Here is a 12,045-nt window from a genome sequence, read left to right as displayed (position 1 = left end):
ATTTAATCCTCAATTTCGTTTGAATGTGGAAATGCCGATTGCAGCACATTTACGATTCCACTCGAACCTTATTGAGAATGAAAGTCGTACGCAGCGAAAGCAATCCAAGTCTGCCGTTTGGTTTGGTCTCCCTCTGCAGAATTGCGCCGATTCTTACGAGCTGGCGGAGGGGAGCACGTCGGACCTTTTGAACGCTCGCGTGTCGGGCGAGATCATGTCCCTGGTCCTGCTGCGGTACCAGGGCCGCGACTGGCACGGCCACCTGCGCGTGGACAAGGACATGCCCGACTTCCTGGCCGTGTGCCTGACGTGCGACTCGGACGTCTCCATGACTCTTGACCTGAGCGTCCACGTGTCCCCGGCGCCGGGCCGCCTTCTGCTGTCCGTCTTCAGTCCCTTCTGGATCATCAACAAGACGCAGCGGGTCCTCCAGTACCGGGCGGAAGACGTCAGCGTCAAACATCCGGCCGACCTCCGAGACATCGTCCTCTTCTCCTTCCGCAGGAAGAACATCCTCGCAAAGAACAAGGTCAGACACCGCCGCAAACGGGCCTCGCTACAACTTGAGTGGAAATCATAAGAGTTACAGCAAGAACCAGTTGGGACTGGAAATAATCACATTTCAAACCAAAACAATCATCGAGCTTATTCATGAGTCTGCTCCAAATGAATTGAAAGTCACCGCAATTAGCAATTGCTGGATTGTAACTCGATGGGAAGTAGTCAGCATTAAAGCAAGACGAGGCCGTGTCGGAAACGGACGCGAGGTTGAACGTTGTGGTCTTTGCGGTCTTCCCAGATTCAGCTGTGCGTGTCCACCAGCTCCTGGTCGGACGGCTTCTCCCTGGACACGGTGGGAAGTTACGGCTGCGTGCGTTGTCCCGGCAACAAGACGGACTTCCTGGTAAGACCCCGCCTTTCTTTCCTGCCAATGAGCTGAGGTGAGTCCATGTGCTCTGCGTTTGCACGAGGTGGGCGTGAGCATCCGCATGAGCAGCTTCAACCTCACCAAGATGGTCACCTTGAGTCCCTTCTACACGCTGGTCAACAAGTCGTCCTACGAGCTGGAGGTCGGCGAACTCGTCGGCTCCGCCACCAAGTGGCACTACGTCCCCGCCGCCGAGGTCAGCGCCGTTCGTCTTAGAGCTGTCAAAAGGTCCAGAAAGTCAAAACCCTGCCATAGTTAGAGGGCTAGCAGGTAAATGAGCACCAATGGCGTTAGCTAGCACCTAGGGCTAAATGCCACAGTTTGGCTTTAGCCCCTGATGCTAGCTAGCTTGCTAGCTCACAAGCAGGTAAATGAGCACCAATGGCGTTAGCTAGCACCTAGGGCTAAATGCCACAGTTTGGCTTTAGCCCCTGATGCTAGCTAGCTTGCTAGCTCACAAGCAGGTAAATGAGCACCAATGGCGTTAGCTAGCACCTAGGGCTAAATGCCACAGTTTGGCTTTAGCCCCTGATGCTAGCTAGCTTGCTAGCTCACAAGCAGGTAAATGAGCACCAATGGCGTTAGCTAGCACCTAGGGCTAAATGCCACAGTTTGGCTTTAGCCCCTGATGCTAGCTAGCTTGCTAGCTCCCTAGCAGGTAAACGAGCGCCATTGGAGCTAGCTAGCTAGCTAGCGGCTGGGTTTTGACTTTCCGGACCTGGATTTGCCACCTCTGCCGCTCGCCTCCATCCTGTGCTGATTGCGGCGTTGTCGCGGCAACAGTGTCTCCCGCTGTGGCCCGAGAGCACTTTGGGCAAGTTGTGCGTGCGTGCGGTGGGCTCGGAGCAGGCGTCCAAGTTTTTCTTCTTCGAGCGCCAGGACAACGGCACCCTGCTCAGCGTGGACACGGTAGGACGCGTCTCCTGCTGACGCGCGCTCACTCGCCGACTATTCTGACGAGATTTGGGGTGCAGTGCGGCGGCATCATGGTGGACGTCAACGTCTCGGACCACTCCAGCGTCATCGGGTTCGCCGACTACTACGACGGGGCGGCCCCCGCCCTCCTGGTCAACCACACGCCGTGGGTGGACATCAGCTACAAGCAGAGGTCCGAGCACACTTTCGCCACAAAATGATGCGTTGACCCCAGCGCCGTCTTTCTTTCTTCTACTTCTTTTAAGACCCACAACATTAAAGTCCAGTTGCGTAGAAGGCTCATGTGTTGATGGACGTGGCCTGCCGTCCAAATGTAGTTTTCCCATGAATACGTTCTGCCGTTTGTGCAAATTGCAGCCGTTTGGAGAAGTGGCGGCCATTTTGCCACTTGCCGCCAACTGAAATGAACACGGCCTCACTGTGTCCAAATTCACGAGGCCGGATCCTCCGAAGGCCCGGTTTGTCGGCTGCATGTTGTAGTTTGTAAATGGACCGCAATACAAAAATGAAAGTGGAGGGCGTCCCGTCACGTCCCGTATGGATGATGACTTCTGGACTGGGTCCGAGGTGCTTTGCGGGGCCACCCTGAGCCCAAACAGATTGCTCTTGCAGGCCCCAAGACTTTCAGTCCATTGTCTGCAAATTTGCTCCAGAATTTTGCTGATCACGTCCAGATTTGAGACTCGCAATGGATTTGGAGTCGAGGTGTGCTCACCGCCGCCCTCTGCTGCTCGGGGGTGTCCGACACGTCTCTGCTTTGTCCCTCTCAGCGCTTGTTCTGCCGTCCACCAGCTGAAGCCCGGCGAGGCCCGACGCTTCACCTGGGACGACCCGACCGGGGTTCGAACGCTCAGCTGGAGCTGCATGGAACATTCCGGAGGGACCGACCTTCTCAAGGTCTGACTCCGTTTGTCTTTAGCGCTTCATGTCTGTCAGCCCGCTTGCAAACCTTTTAGGGTCAAGAATACCAAAGAGGACTACCAACATGACACCGGACCACAAATGTGAGGCAGGCGGACGGAACTGAGCCGCACGATATGCAAACAAGACACAAGACTAGACACGCAACACGACAAGACTCCAGACGTGTAACGGGACATCAGACCGGACTCTAACATGGGCTAGGACTACAAATGTGTCACACGGGACTACAAACATGTCTGTTCTGATTGTTGACTTTGTGCTGGCCGGTCCAGGACGAGGTGGGTCAGTTCTCGTACGACAGCCTGTCGGAGGTCCACTGGGTGTCCTTCCTGGACGGCCGTCAGCGTGTCCTGATCTTCACCGAAGACGTCGCCGTGGTGACCAAAGCCCGCCAGGCCGAAGAATTGGAACAGTTCCAACAGGAAGTTCGGCTCTCGCTCCAGAACCTTGGACTTTCGCTGGTTGACAACCTCAACCGCCAGGAAGTCGCCTACGTTGGCATTCCCAGGTGTGTGCGTCGCTTCCGTCATATTTGAAGACAATATTTATTTTCAGTGAAAAAAGAAAAAAGAAAATATTGGCATGCAAAAATCCAACGGGTCGTCGTCGGTGGGAAGCATCTGATTCTGTTCCAATGTCAATTTTCAACCTGGAAACGACATTACTGATGTAGAAGACATTAGCGGCACATTTTAGAAAGGAGAGCGACGCGGTTGCGGAATGTTGGCAACCGACCTTTAAACCTAAAACAACGCAGGAAGGAGTCAAAAAAAAAAAGCTCTAAAATGGCTGGCAATGAAGGAAGGAATGCATATTTTAATTCAATGAACAACTTTTCACCTTTGCAAAATGTTTTTTTTTGTTTTTTTTTACAATAGACATCTTTGTTTTAAAGTTGTAACAAAGTTGAGGGAGCTCCAAAGGTCATCCGCATTCTTCAAAAGGTCAACGAAAACATGAACAAGTCAATAGCTTCCTATAGATTTGCAATTTTGCCGGCGTTAATTAATCTATAGCTTGTGTGTGTGTATACCCTTTAATCTGTTTTATTACTCCCTCAATGTTATTGAAATACTTTTAGATGTACTCAGACACCAAATTTGAATATAGCAAAGTAAAGACTACATAAAAAAAAAAGAGAAAGAAAATTGAGTTTGAAAATAGAATTCATGCATTCGTCTGTGTGCCAGCAGAGGGCGCTCACGTGCCGCATGCAATTTTCCAATGATGTTTTTGTGGCGTCGGTTTGTGCACGTGCTCAGTTCGGGCGTGGTTTGGGAGATGAAGCCAAAGAATCGTTGGAAGCCGTTCAGCCACAAACACATCAACATGTTGGAGAAGACCTACCAAAGCCTTCAGGGCGGACAACTGCCGGCAGGATGGACCAAAGTGGACGCCAACCTGGAGGTCAGTGCGGGCGTGCGTGCGTGCGTGCGTGCGTGCGGCCGTGCGTGGCCGGCCCTTTCTTCACGGCCTGTGATGTCACCGCTTGCCAGGTGAACCTGGGCGTCGCCGTCATGATGATGCGCCAGCCATTTTCCTGCCCGCTCCGGAGGAACTTCCTGTCGGCCATCCAGGTGGAACTCAAACGATCTCAGCACCAGCGGAGTCTTCGGGCGCAACTGCACTGGCTGCAGGTTGACACCACATGCGCGCACGCACGCACACACACACAAGCTCACGTATGTCCTCACACACGCACTCCCGTACGGCGTGTGTGCGTGTCCAGGTGGACAACCAGCTCCCAGGCGCCATCTTCCCCATCGCCTTCCACCCGGTCCCCCCTCCCAAGTCCATCGTTCTGGACTCAGGTGCGCAATCAAACACCACTTCCTGTTCCTGTTGTGCTCGCCACTTCCTGTTGCTTTAAGCGCAAACTCCGCCCTCCTCACAGAACCCAAGCCCTTCATTGACGTGTCCGTCATCACGCGCTTTAACCAGCACAGCAGCGTCACGCAGTTCAAGTGAGTGTGTGTGTGTCAGTGTTGGCGTGCGCGTGACATCACGCCGTGACATCACGCCGTGACATCACGCCGTGACATCACCAACTGTACAGTGCGTGTGTTAGACTCTCTCACACACGAGCGCGCATGCGCACGCCTGCCGCTTTTGCCAGGTACTTCATGGCGTTGGTCCAGGAAATGGCGTTGAAGATCGATCAAGGCTTCCTGTCGGCCATCTTGGCTCTGTTCACGCCCGCCGCTGACCCCCAGGTCAAAGGACAGAAGGTAGACGACCCTGATGACGTGCAATAATAACTAAAAGTGGTGAAAAGTCACAACACAATGGCGTCAAATCACTACTTTTGTTCTCAAGTAATGTTGTCCAATCCAATATATGTCGACGTGCTGAATTTGTACGACTCGACCCGTGAATTTTTAGCTTGTGTGAAACTTGCCCGGCGTTCATTGGCTCATCAATGAAACCTTCGCTGATCGGTTGAAATGAAAGGAGAGCGAGCGAGCGGGCAAGCGGGCGAGCGGGCGAGCGACGTGGCCTCCCGTGTGCTGAGCCCATAACGGGTTCGAATCACTTACGTGTTGCGTGAGAACATATTCAATAATTGTGACTATAAATGAAAAAGTCAGCAATAAGTCAGGTTACTTTTAAATTCGTGTGAACAGTAAATTTCAAGAAAATCATAAGATACGAAAAAATGGCTTTTAAAATGCTTCATTTTATTAATGAATTTATGATGAAAAGAGCTATTAAAAAAATCCATTCATGATTTTATCAATCGATATCAGGCTCAAAAATGAAAATGTATTTGATTTTAATTTTGAACCCAGCCCTCGTACCTGCGATCTGAAGGACACTGATTTGCTAAGAAGAATTTTTAACTTCTAATCGTCCACCGTTTTTTTTCTTTAAAGATGTAATTGATTGTGAATAAAAGACTCGTTTATATTTACTCAAATATGACAAAAATAGCAGCATTAAGCAAAGAATTCCATGTGGTGTTTATGATTGGAAATGTGTGTGTGTGGGGGAGGGGCTTGTTGGAGTGACCCGTGAAGTAGTGCGGGAACGCTACAAAAACGGAGCGTGTGCGTGTGTTTCAGAGTCATGTGATCCAAAAAGATGTTGAGGCGCTGCAGGCGGAACTGATGGAAAGTTCTCTGAGTGACGCGTCAGGACTCAACTTCTTTGAACACTTCCACATCTCGCCCGTCAAGGTACGCACGCACGCACGCACGCACGCACGCACGCACGCACGCACTGATGGCGTCCAATCCAACGTGCACGCCCGCCTCCAGCTGCACCTGAGTTTGTCGCTGGGCTCCAGCGGCGACCACTCGGACCGGGACGCCGCCGCCGTCCAGTCGCTCAATCTGCTGCTGAAGAGCATCGGCGCCACGCTGACCGACGTGGACGACCTCGTCTTCAAGTGAGAGCTTCCCGCCGCGTCGCCAACCGCGCGCCGCGCTCTGATTGGCCGCTGTGCTTTGCTGCACTCCCGACAGGCTGGCCTACTTTGAAGTCAAGTACCAGTTCTACCGCAGGGACAAGTTGATGCGGGCGGCGCTGCGACACTACAGCGAGCAGGTCAGGTGGGAGGGGCTTCATCACTTCCTGTCGCTGCCGCGTCCCGGATGCCTGTGGTCTGATTGGTCCGCCTGATTGTGTCTTGTTGCTGCGTGCAGTTCTTAAAGCAGATGTATGTCCTGGTCCTCGGTCTGGACGTGCTGGGAAACCCATTTGGACTGATCCGAGGTCTGTCCGAGGGCGTGGAAGCCTTCTTTTATGAGCCCTTTCAGGTACGCACGCTTAGCGCACGCTTAGCGCACGCTTAGCGCACGCTTAGCGCACGCTTAGCGCAGGAAGTGAGTTGCTCTTGTGTTTGTGACGCCAGGGGGCGGTCCAAGGTCCGGAGGAGTTTGCTGAAGGTTTTGTCATCGGAGTACGCAGTCTTTTGGGTCACACTGTTGGTGAGGACTCAAAACAAAACATTTGGCGACCCTGTGACACGTACTGGGGGCGGGCCCTTTTCAGCCTGTGCGTTGTGCGCCCGTCCCGCAGGTGGCGCCGCCGGCGTGGTGTCCCGGATCACGGGTTCGGTGGGCAAAGGCCTGGCGGCCATCACCATGGACAAAGAGTACCAACAGAAACGCAGGGAGGAGATGAACAGAAACCCAAAAGACTTTGGCGAGAGCTTGGCCAAAGGCGGGAAAGGACTTCTCAAGGTGGGAGGAGGCTGCACTTTAAGCCCCGCCCCCATGCATCTTTTTCATGCCTCGTGGATATGTTTGTGTTTATGTGCAGGGTGTTGTCAGTGGCGTGACCGGCATCGTCACCAAACCCGTGGAAGGTGCGTGCACACGATTTTTCACTCACTTCCTCCCGCTGACCCGCTTCTGCTTCCGGTTCTGCTTCCGGTTCTGCTTTCCGTCGGGCGCAGGGGCCAAGAAGGAGGGCGCGGCGGGTTTCTTCAAAGGCATCGGCAAAGGCCTGGTGGGCGTGGTGGCCCGGCCCACCGGCAGCATCGTGGACATGGCCAGCAGCACCTTTCAGGGCATACAGAGGTGCGTTGCCGTTGCCGTTGGCGTCTGCCGTTGCCGTTTACGATGGCGTCTGGCGTTTACGATGGCGTCTGGCGCCTGCCGTTGCCGTTTACGATGGCGTTGGCGTCTGGCGCATGTTTTGAAATCTATTTGTCAAGTGCAACAAAAGTTCAAATAAAGGCTGAAAGCTGAAAACAAAAGACATTTTGACTCTGAGACTGAAGGAACAATTTGAAAAAAAATCTGCCGAATTTGATTTTCCTACTGATTTAAACTCAAATTTGAAGCTGATTCCTAAATTGCACTCCTTTTTTTTTCCTCGTCGTGGTCAGCTTTTTGTTTGAACTGTATTGGAAAAGCCTTCCCACACACTTGATGTACTTTTTTCCATTTGCTCAAATTTCTCTCAATGTTCGAACCTTCATGAATGTTCTAAAATAGCTTCATGGCTGTAAAAAAAAAACTGCGCGAAACGTTAACGTTTTTTTGTGTTGGTTTAGCGACGCTTTTGTACGCTTGCGCTCAGAAGTTGACCTCCGCCCCCACCGGGATGATGTCGACTTGCGAGCGCATTTGAAATGAGATTTGGGATCGAGCAGGCACTCGTGTGAAGTGCACTCGACGGTTTTGTTTCCCTATTTTGGAAGATGCGGTCGTTTTGTCGCAGTCAAAAAGAAGTTGAAAACGGAACGAGGACGAAGTTCTTGAGTGTAATTCTGTTTCGTCGAGTGAGTTGCATCCATAGAAGAAGAACTTTCAAACTTGCTGCTTTGCTAACTCTGAAGCGACCGCGCGTGTCACGGGCTGTCCTGGTCCCAATGGAGCCGTTAGCGTTAGCGTTTTTGGCCTAAGGTGCGATTGTATTCTTCCGCTGTGCTGACTAATGTTCATTTGTTCTGCTTTTGTGTCGTTGAGCTCCAGTGTGACTTTTCTTTCTTTCTTTCTTTCTTTCTTTCTTTCTTTTCTTTGTTGTTGTTGCCGTGTGAGTATTTCACGCTTAACATGCGCTTAACATGCGAACGCTTCATGTTTGCCGTCTTGGCTCATCATCAGCAAATGTCTTGTCACGCGTGTTCTCATGTCACATTTGTATTGACACGTGTATGTGACGTCAGCTGACGCACGGTAAGTTCATCACGTGACCACCGCACCCACAAATAAGCCCCTCCCCCTGCTCCCAGCGGCATTTTGTGTTGATTGACTAGGAACTTGCATGAGACACAAAAGGGACTACAAACATGGCGTCCGACTACAAATCCATCAACATGAAGCGGGATTCCGAACGCGATGTGACAACTAACCTGGCTCGTGACGACAAACACGAGCCTGACGACGTTTGAGTTCGCGAGGTTGCAGCCGGCTGCTGATTGGTGGATGTCTGCGCGCATGCGTGCGTGCATGTGTACGCTCCGTGCTGATTGGCTGACTGGCTGATGGGCTTGCGTCCAGTCACAGGCTCTTTGTTTGATCGGTTTACACCCCCCCCCCCCAAAAAAAAACCCAAAATAAAATCAATCAATCACATGACTGTGTGCCTGTTCCACGCTGCTCCTAGAGGTCAAATCAGGTGAGACGCTCGTTGCAGCAGCAGGAGCAGCCGGCAACGCTTGTCGGCATCGTCGTCGTCGTCATCAAAACCTTTCATTCATTTGACTAATTGTGTGTGTGTGTGTGTGTGTGTGTACACTTGTGTGTGTGCGCGCATCAGGGTGGCGGAGTCCACAGAAGACGTGAGTAAACTTCGTCCGGTTCGACTGATCCGAGAGGACGGAATCATTCGACCCTACGACCTGACGGAATCGCAAGGCTTTGACCTTTTTCAGGTGACCACCTCAAGTTTGATCATTTGACTTTGCTCGCTGTAGTGCATTTCCCAAAATGTCCTGAAAACAAGCTCACGACTTGCATTTGTTAGCTTCATGTTAACAAATGATGAGGAACGCCGTAGACGTGCTAACAAAACTAGCATAAGCGCTGCTTTACTTTGAAACCCTTTCGAGTAGCAACACAAGCAGACCACAAAACGTTGCCTTCAAGTGTGCTAGCTCAATGCTAATGCGTAAATGCTATCGAGTGGCTAATGAAACTAGCATCCAGATTTCTTTTTACACTTTGAAGTCGTGCATGTTGTGCTGCTCGCTTCTTCTTCTTCTTCTTCTTCTCCTTCTTCTCCTTCTTCTCCTTCTTCTCCTTCTTCTTCTCCTTCTTCTTCTTCTTCTCCTTCTTCTTCTCTGCTGTTGTTGAGCTGAAGTTAACGCCTTTGTTTCTCTTTTGTGTGTTTGCTCGACATGCAGCCAGATGACGATGACTCAAAATGATGCTTGGACTTTTTTTTCTTCCCAAGATGTCAAGCACTTGCATGTCTTTTGCTTTCTTGACTTTCTTCTTGAAATGCTTTATTAAAAAACATCTTTATAAATGAGTGTTGTGATATATATTTTTTTTATTAGTTTAGCACGCAATCATCTGTGGGAGCGTCAATAAAGTGTCTCGAGGAACAACAAACTGCGTGCGTGCGTGCGTGCGTGTGTGCGACACATCTGTGTGTATGTATTTTTGCACGCGCGCGTGTGTGAATTTTTGGACTTTGTGTTTGTGGCGCCAGCGTTCGGAGCTGAAGCAGCTGGAAGGCGAAGTCTTCCGAGATCAGTGTCCGTACCCGGGACACAGAAAGACCAACATCATCGTCACTAACAGGTACGCGACCCTTAAAATCGCCCCCCCCCCCCCCCCCTCGCCAAGATCCCGTTTGTCTTCCTGCTGACGCGTGTTGCGCTTGCGCAGGCGGGTCGTGTGCGTGAAGGAGTTGGACTTTGTGGGCCACTTCAACAAAGACTGGGAGTGTTTGTTTGAGAACGCGTACGCTGCCCCCAACCTCAGCGGAAGTCGACTCAACATCTACTGCAAGGTAACGCCAGCATTGCGTCGTCACGGCGACCGGAGACCGCCCGGTCCGATATTTGCAAGCCAAAATCTTGACGCGTTTGAGGAAAGCTGCCGACTGTGACGACGCGCGGGAGAATATCGAAGCCAAGCGCGAAGATGCCAAAACAAACGTCTTGTTTTGTCAAAGTATTGACGACATCGGAATTCGTCACTCGTCTTTGTCAATGCTGACGTTTGATCATGTGATCTTCACGTCTTGGACGGACTGCGTTTTGCATCCGTTTTGCATCCGTTTCGCATCCATGGAGGAATCAAAATATTTTGGTGTTGGGATGAAAATGGAGCGCGCACACACGCACATTATCAGCTCAACGGTCAAATGCCAAATTAGATTTTTTTTTGGGGGGGGGGGGGGCATCTTCACGTGCAGGATCTGCAACGGAGTTGAAAATCCTCGTGTGTGTTTCAGACGCTAAAAGTGAACCCGCAGCAAAGAGTTGCGCTCCAAAAACATTTGACTGTTGACTGAAATGCTTTTGTGGCCTCAAACGCTTTTGTCTGCTTTATGGACGGCTAAGAAAAAAAAAAACGGCTTTTGGATTCCGCAAAGGAGTGATGACATCACATGCAAGGAAGAAGCGCAATTGGCTTGTGAACGCCCCCACGGTGGCGCCGATGAGCGTTTTCGGAACTTGAGCTCACGCAGACGCACTTCACAAAAATGTCACGAAAAAGCAGAAACAGCTGTTGTGTGACGTCGTCGTCGTCGTGTGACGTCGCCGTCGTCATGTGACGTCGTCGTCGTTGTCGTGCGATGTCGTCGTGTGACGTCGTCGTGTGACGTCGCCGTCGTGTGACGTCGCCGTCGTGTGACGACGTCGTCGTCGTGTGACGACGTCGTCGTCGTGTGTTTTTCAGGAGCAGCACAAGTTGAAACTTCCCAAAAAAGAGTCGATTCGCAGCATCGAGCTGAGAGACGAAAAGACGGCTCAGGTACGTTGTGCGCGCACGCACGCACACGCACGTGCGCATCTAACGCGCGTGTCCTCCCCGCCCTCAGAGGATGCTGGCGTCCATCTTGGCGGCGCAAGCGGCTCACCGGCAACGCGACATGAGCAGACAAAAGTCGCAACGCTTCCTGAAGGCGAGCGGCAAGCCGTGATGTCACTTCCTGTCGCGCCAGTTTGCTTTGGACGGCACATGACGGAAAGGTTGATTTTTGTTTTCATTTCCAAACGATTTCTTTGCCAATCGAATTTCGCTTTGACGTTGAACGCATCATGTCGACGTGCCCGTTTGTATTTGGAGGCTCATCATCACTCGCTGTTTTTATTTTGCTTTTGCGGGCAGCCGGCGAATGTCGTCGCTGACGTTTGTTGAACTTCTTTGCAACTTTGTTTGCTTTTTGCGCTTTCACGAAGCCAGCGCGACGCGCGAATCCCAATTCAATTATTTGTATTCATCTCAGGCCAAATGTTTTTGTTTACCTTTCAATAAAAGCCATAAAAGAGTCGAGCAAAAATGGAACCCAAATTGTGAGCATTTTGGGTTTGTTTGGCGACCAAAGACGTCCGAATGTTGACCTTCCGCCGTATTCTCACCTTTGACCCCCATTTGAATGATTTTTCTTCTTCTCGTGCCCAAAAGTCGTAAAAGCAATACAAGATTTTCTATGCAAATGAGAATCCAATGTGATGTCCTGATAACGTGGACGGCGCCAAAGTTGTCTGAGCTGGACGACATTCTGTGGTCCCGGTCTTTGGTCTTTCTTCTGGACTGCTCACGACACGTTTCAATTCTGCCAGTCGGGAACTTCGCTCTCGAGTGGCTTCTGGCCTTTTTTCTTTTTTTTTCACTGTCTACACGTGG

At 51.2% G+C, this 12,045-nt stretch overlaps 1 protein-coding gene across 9 annotated transcripts in view; it reads left to right on the top strand.

Moving 5' to 3' along the window:
• vps13c (vacuolar protein sorting 13 homolog C) overlaps window positions 1–11,703 on the top strand; it is a 46,465-nt gene extending 34,762 nt beyond the window's left edge. For 6 of the 9 annotated variants that reach the window (XM_077562920.1, XM_077562918.1, XM_077562915.1 and 3 more), the window contains 25 exons: window positions 140–529; window positions 800–904; window positions 972–1,124; window positions 1,712–1,837; window positions 1,903–2,036; window positions 2,635–2,761; window positions 3,061–3,296; window positions 4,051–4,195; window positions 4,285–4,425; window positions 4,518–4,599; window positions 4,683–4,752; window positions 4,905–5,016; window positions 5,851–5,964; window positions 6,046–6,176; window positions 6,253–6,334; window positions 6,433–6,546; window positions 6,642–6,717; window positions 6,809–6,972; window positions 7,052–7,097; window positions 7,188–7,311; window positions 8,999–9,113; window positions 9,896–9,987; window positions 10,075–10,198; window positions 11,095–11,169; window positions 11,237–11,703. In XM_077562920.1, the coding sequence (XP_077419046.1) occupies window positions 140–529; window positions 800–904; window positions 972–1,124; window positions 1,712–1,837; window positions 1,903–2,036; window positions 2,635–2,761; window positions 3,061–3,296; window positions 4,051–4,195; window positions 4,285–4,425; window positions 4,518–4,599; window positions 4,683–4,752; window positions 4,905–5,016; window positions 5,851–5,964; window positions 6,046–6,176; window positions 6,253–6,334; window positions 6,433–6,546; window positions 6,642–6,717; window positions 6,809–6,972; window positions 7,052–7,097; window positions 7,188–7,311; window positions 8,999–9,113; window positions 9,896–9,987; window positions 10,075–10,198; window positions 11,095–11,169; window positions 11,237–11,338 (3,180 nt within the window). In that variant the 3' untranslated portion in view covers window positions 11,339–11,703. Of the gene's footprint in view, window positions 1–139; window positions 530–799; window positions 905–971; window positions 1,125–1,711; window positions 1,838–1,902; window positions 2,037–2,634; window positions 2,762–3,060; window positions 3,297–4,050; window positions 4,196–4,284; window positions 4,426–4,517; window positions 4,600–4,682; window positions 4,753–4,904; window positions 5,017–5,850; window positions 5,965–6,045; window positions 6,177–6,252; window positions 6,340–6,432; window positions 6,547–6,641; window positions 6,718–6,808; window positions 6,973–7,051; window positions 7,098–7,187; window positions 7,312–8,998; window positions 9,114–9,584; window positions 9,713–9,895; window positions 9,988–10,074; window positions 10,199–11,094; window positions 11,170–11,236 lie in introns of those variants that run through there. The other 3 variants (XM_077562921.1, XR_013293767.1, XR_013293768.1) reach the window with 3 other exon arrangements.
• Window positions 11,704–12,045: the final 342 nt, after the last annotated feature.

The sequence above is a fragment of the Vanacampus margaritifer genome, chromosome 4 (genome assembly GCF_051991255.1).
Source record: "Vanacampus margaritifer isolate UIUO_Vmar chromosome 4, RoL_Vmar_1.0, whole genome shotgun sequence".
Lineage (NCBI taxonomy): Eukaryota > Metazoa > Chordata > Actinopteri > Syngnathiformes > Syngnathidae > Vanacampus > Vanacampus margaritifer.
Note: the sequence above shows the minus strand (reverse complement) of the source record. Positions and strands in the feature narration are given on the sequence as shown.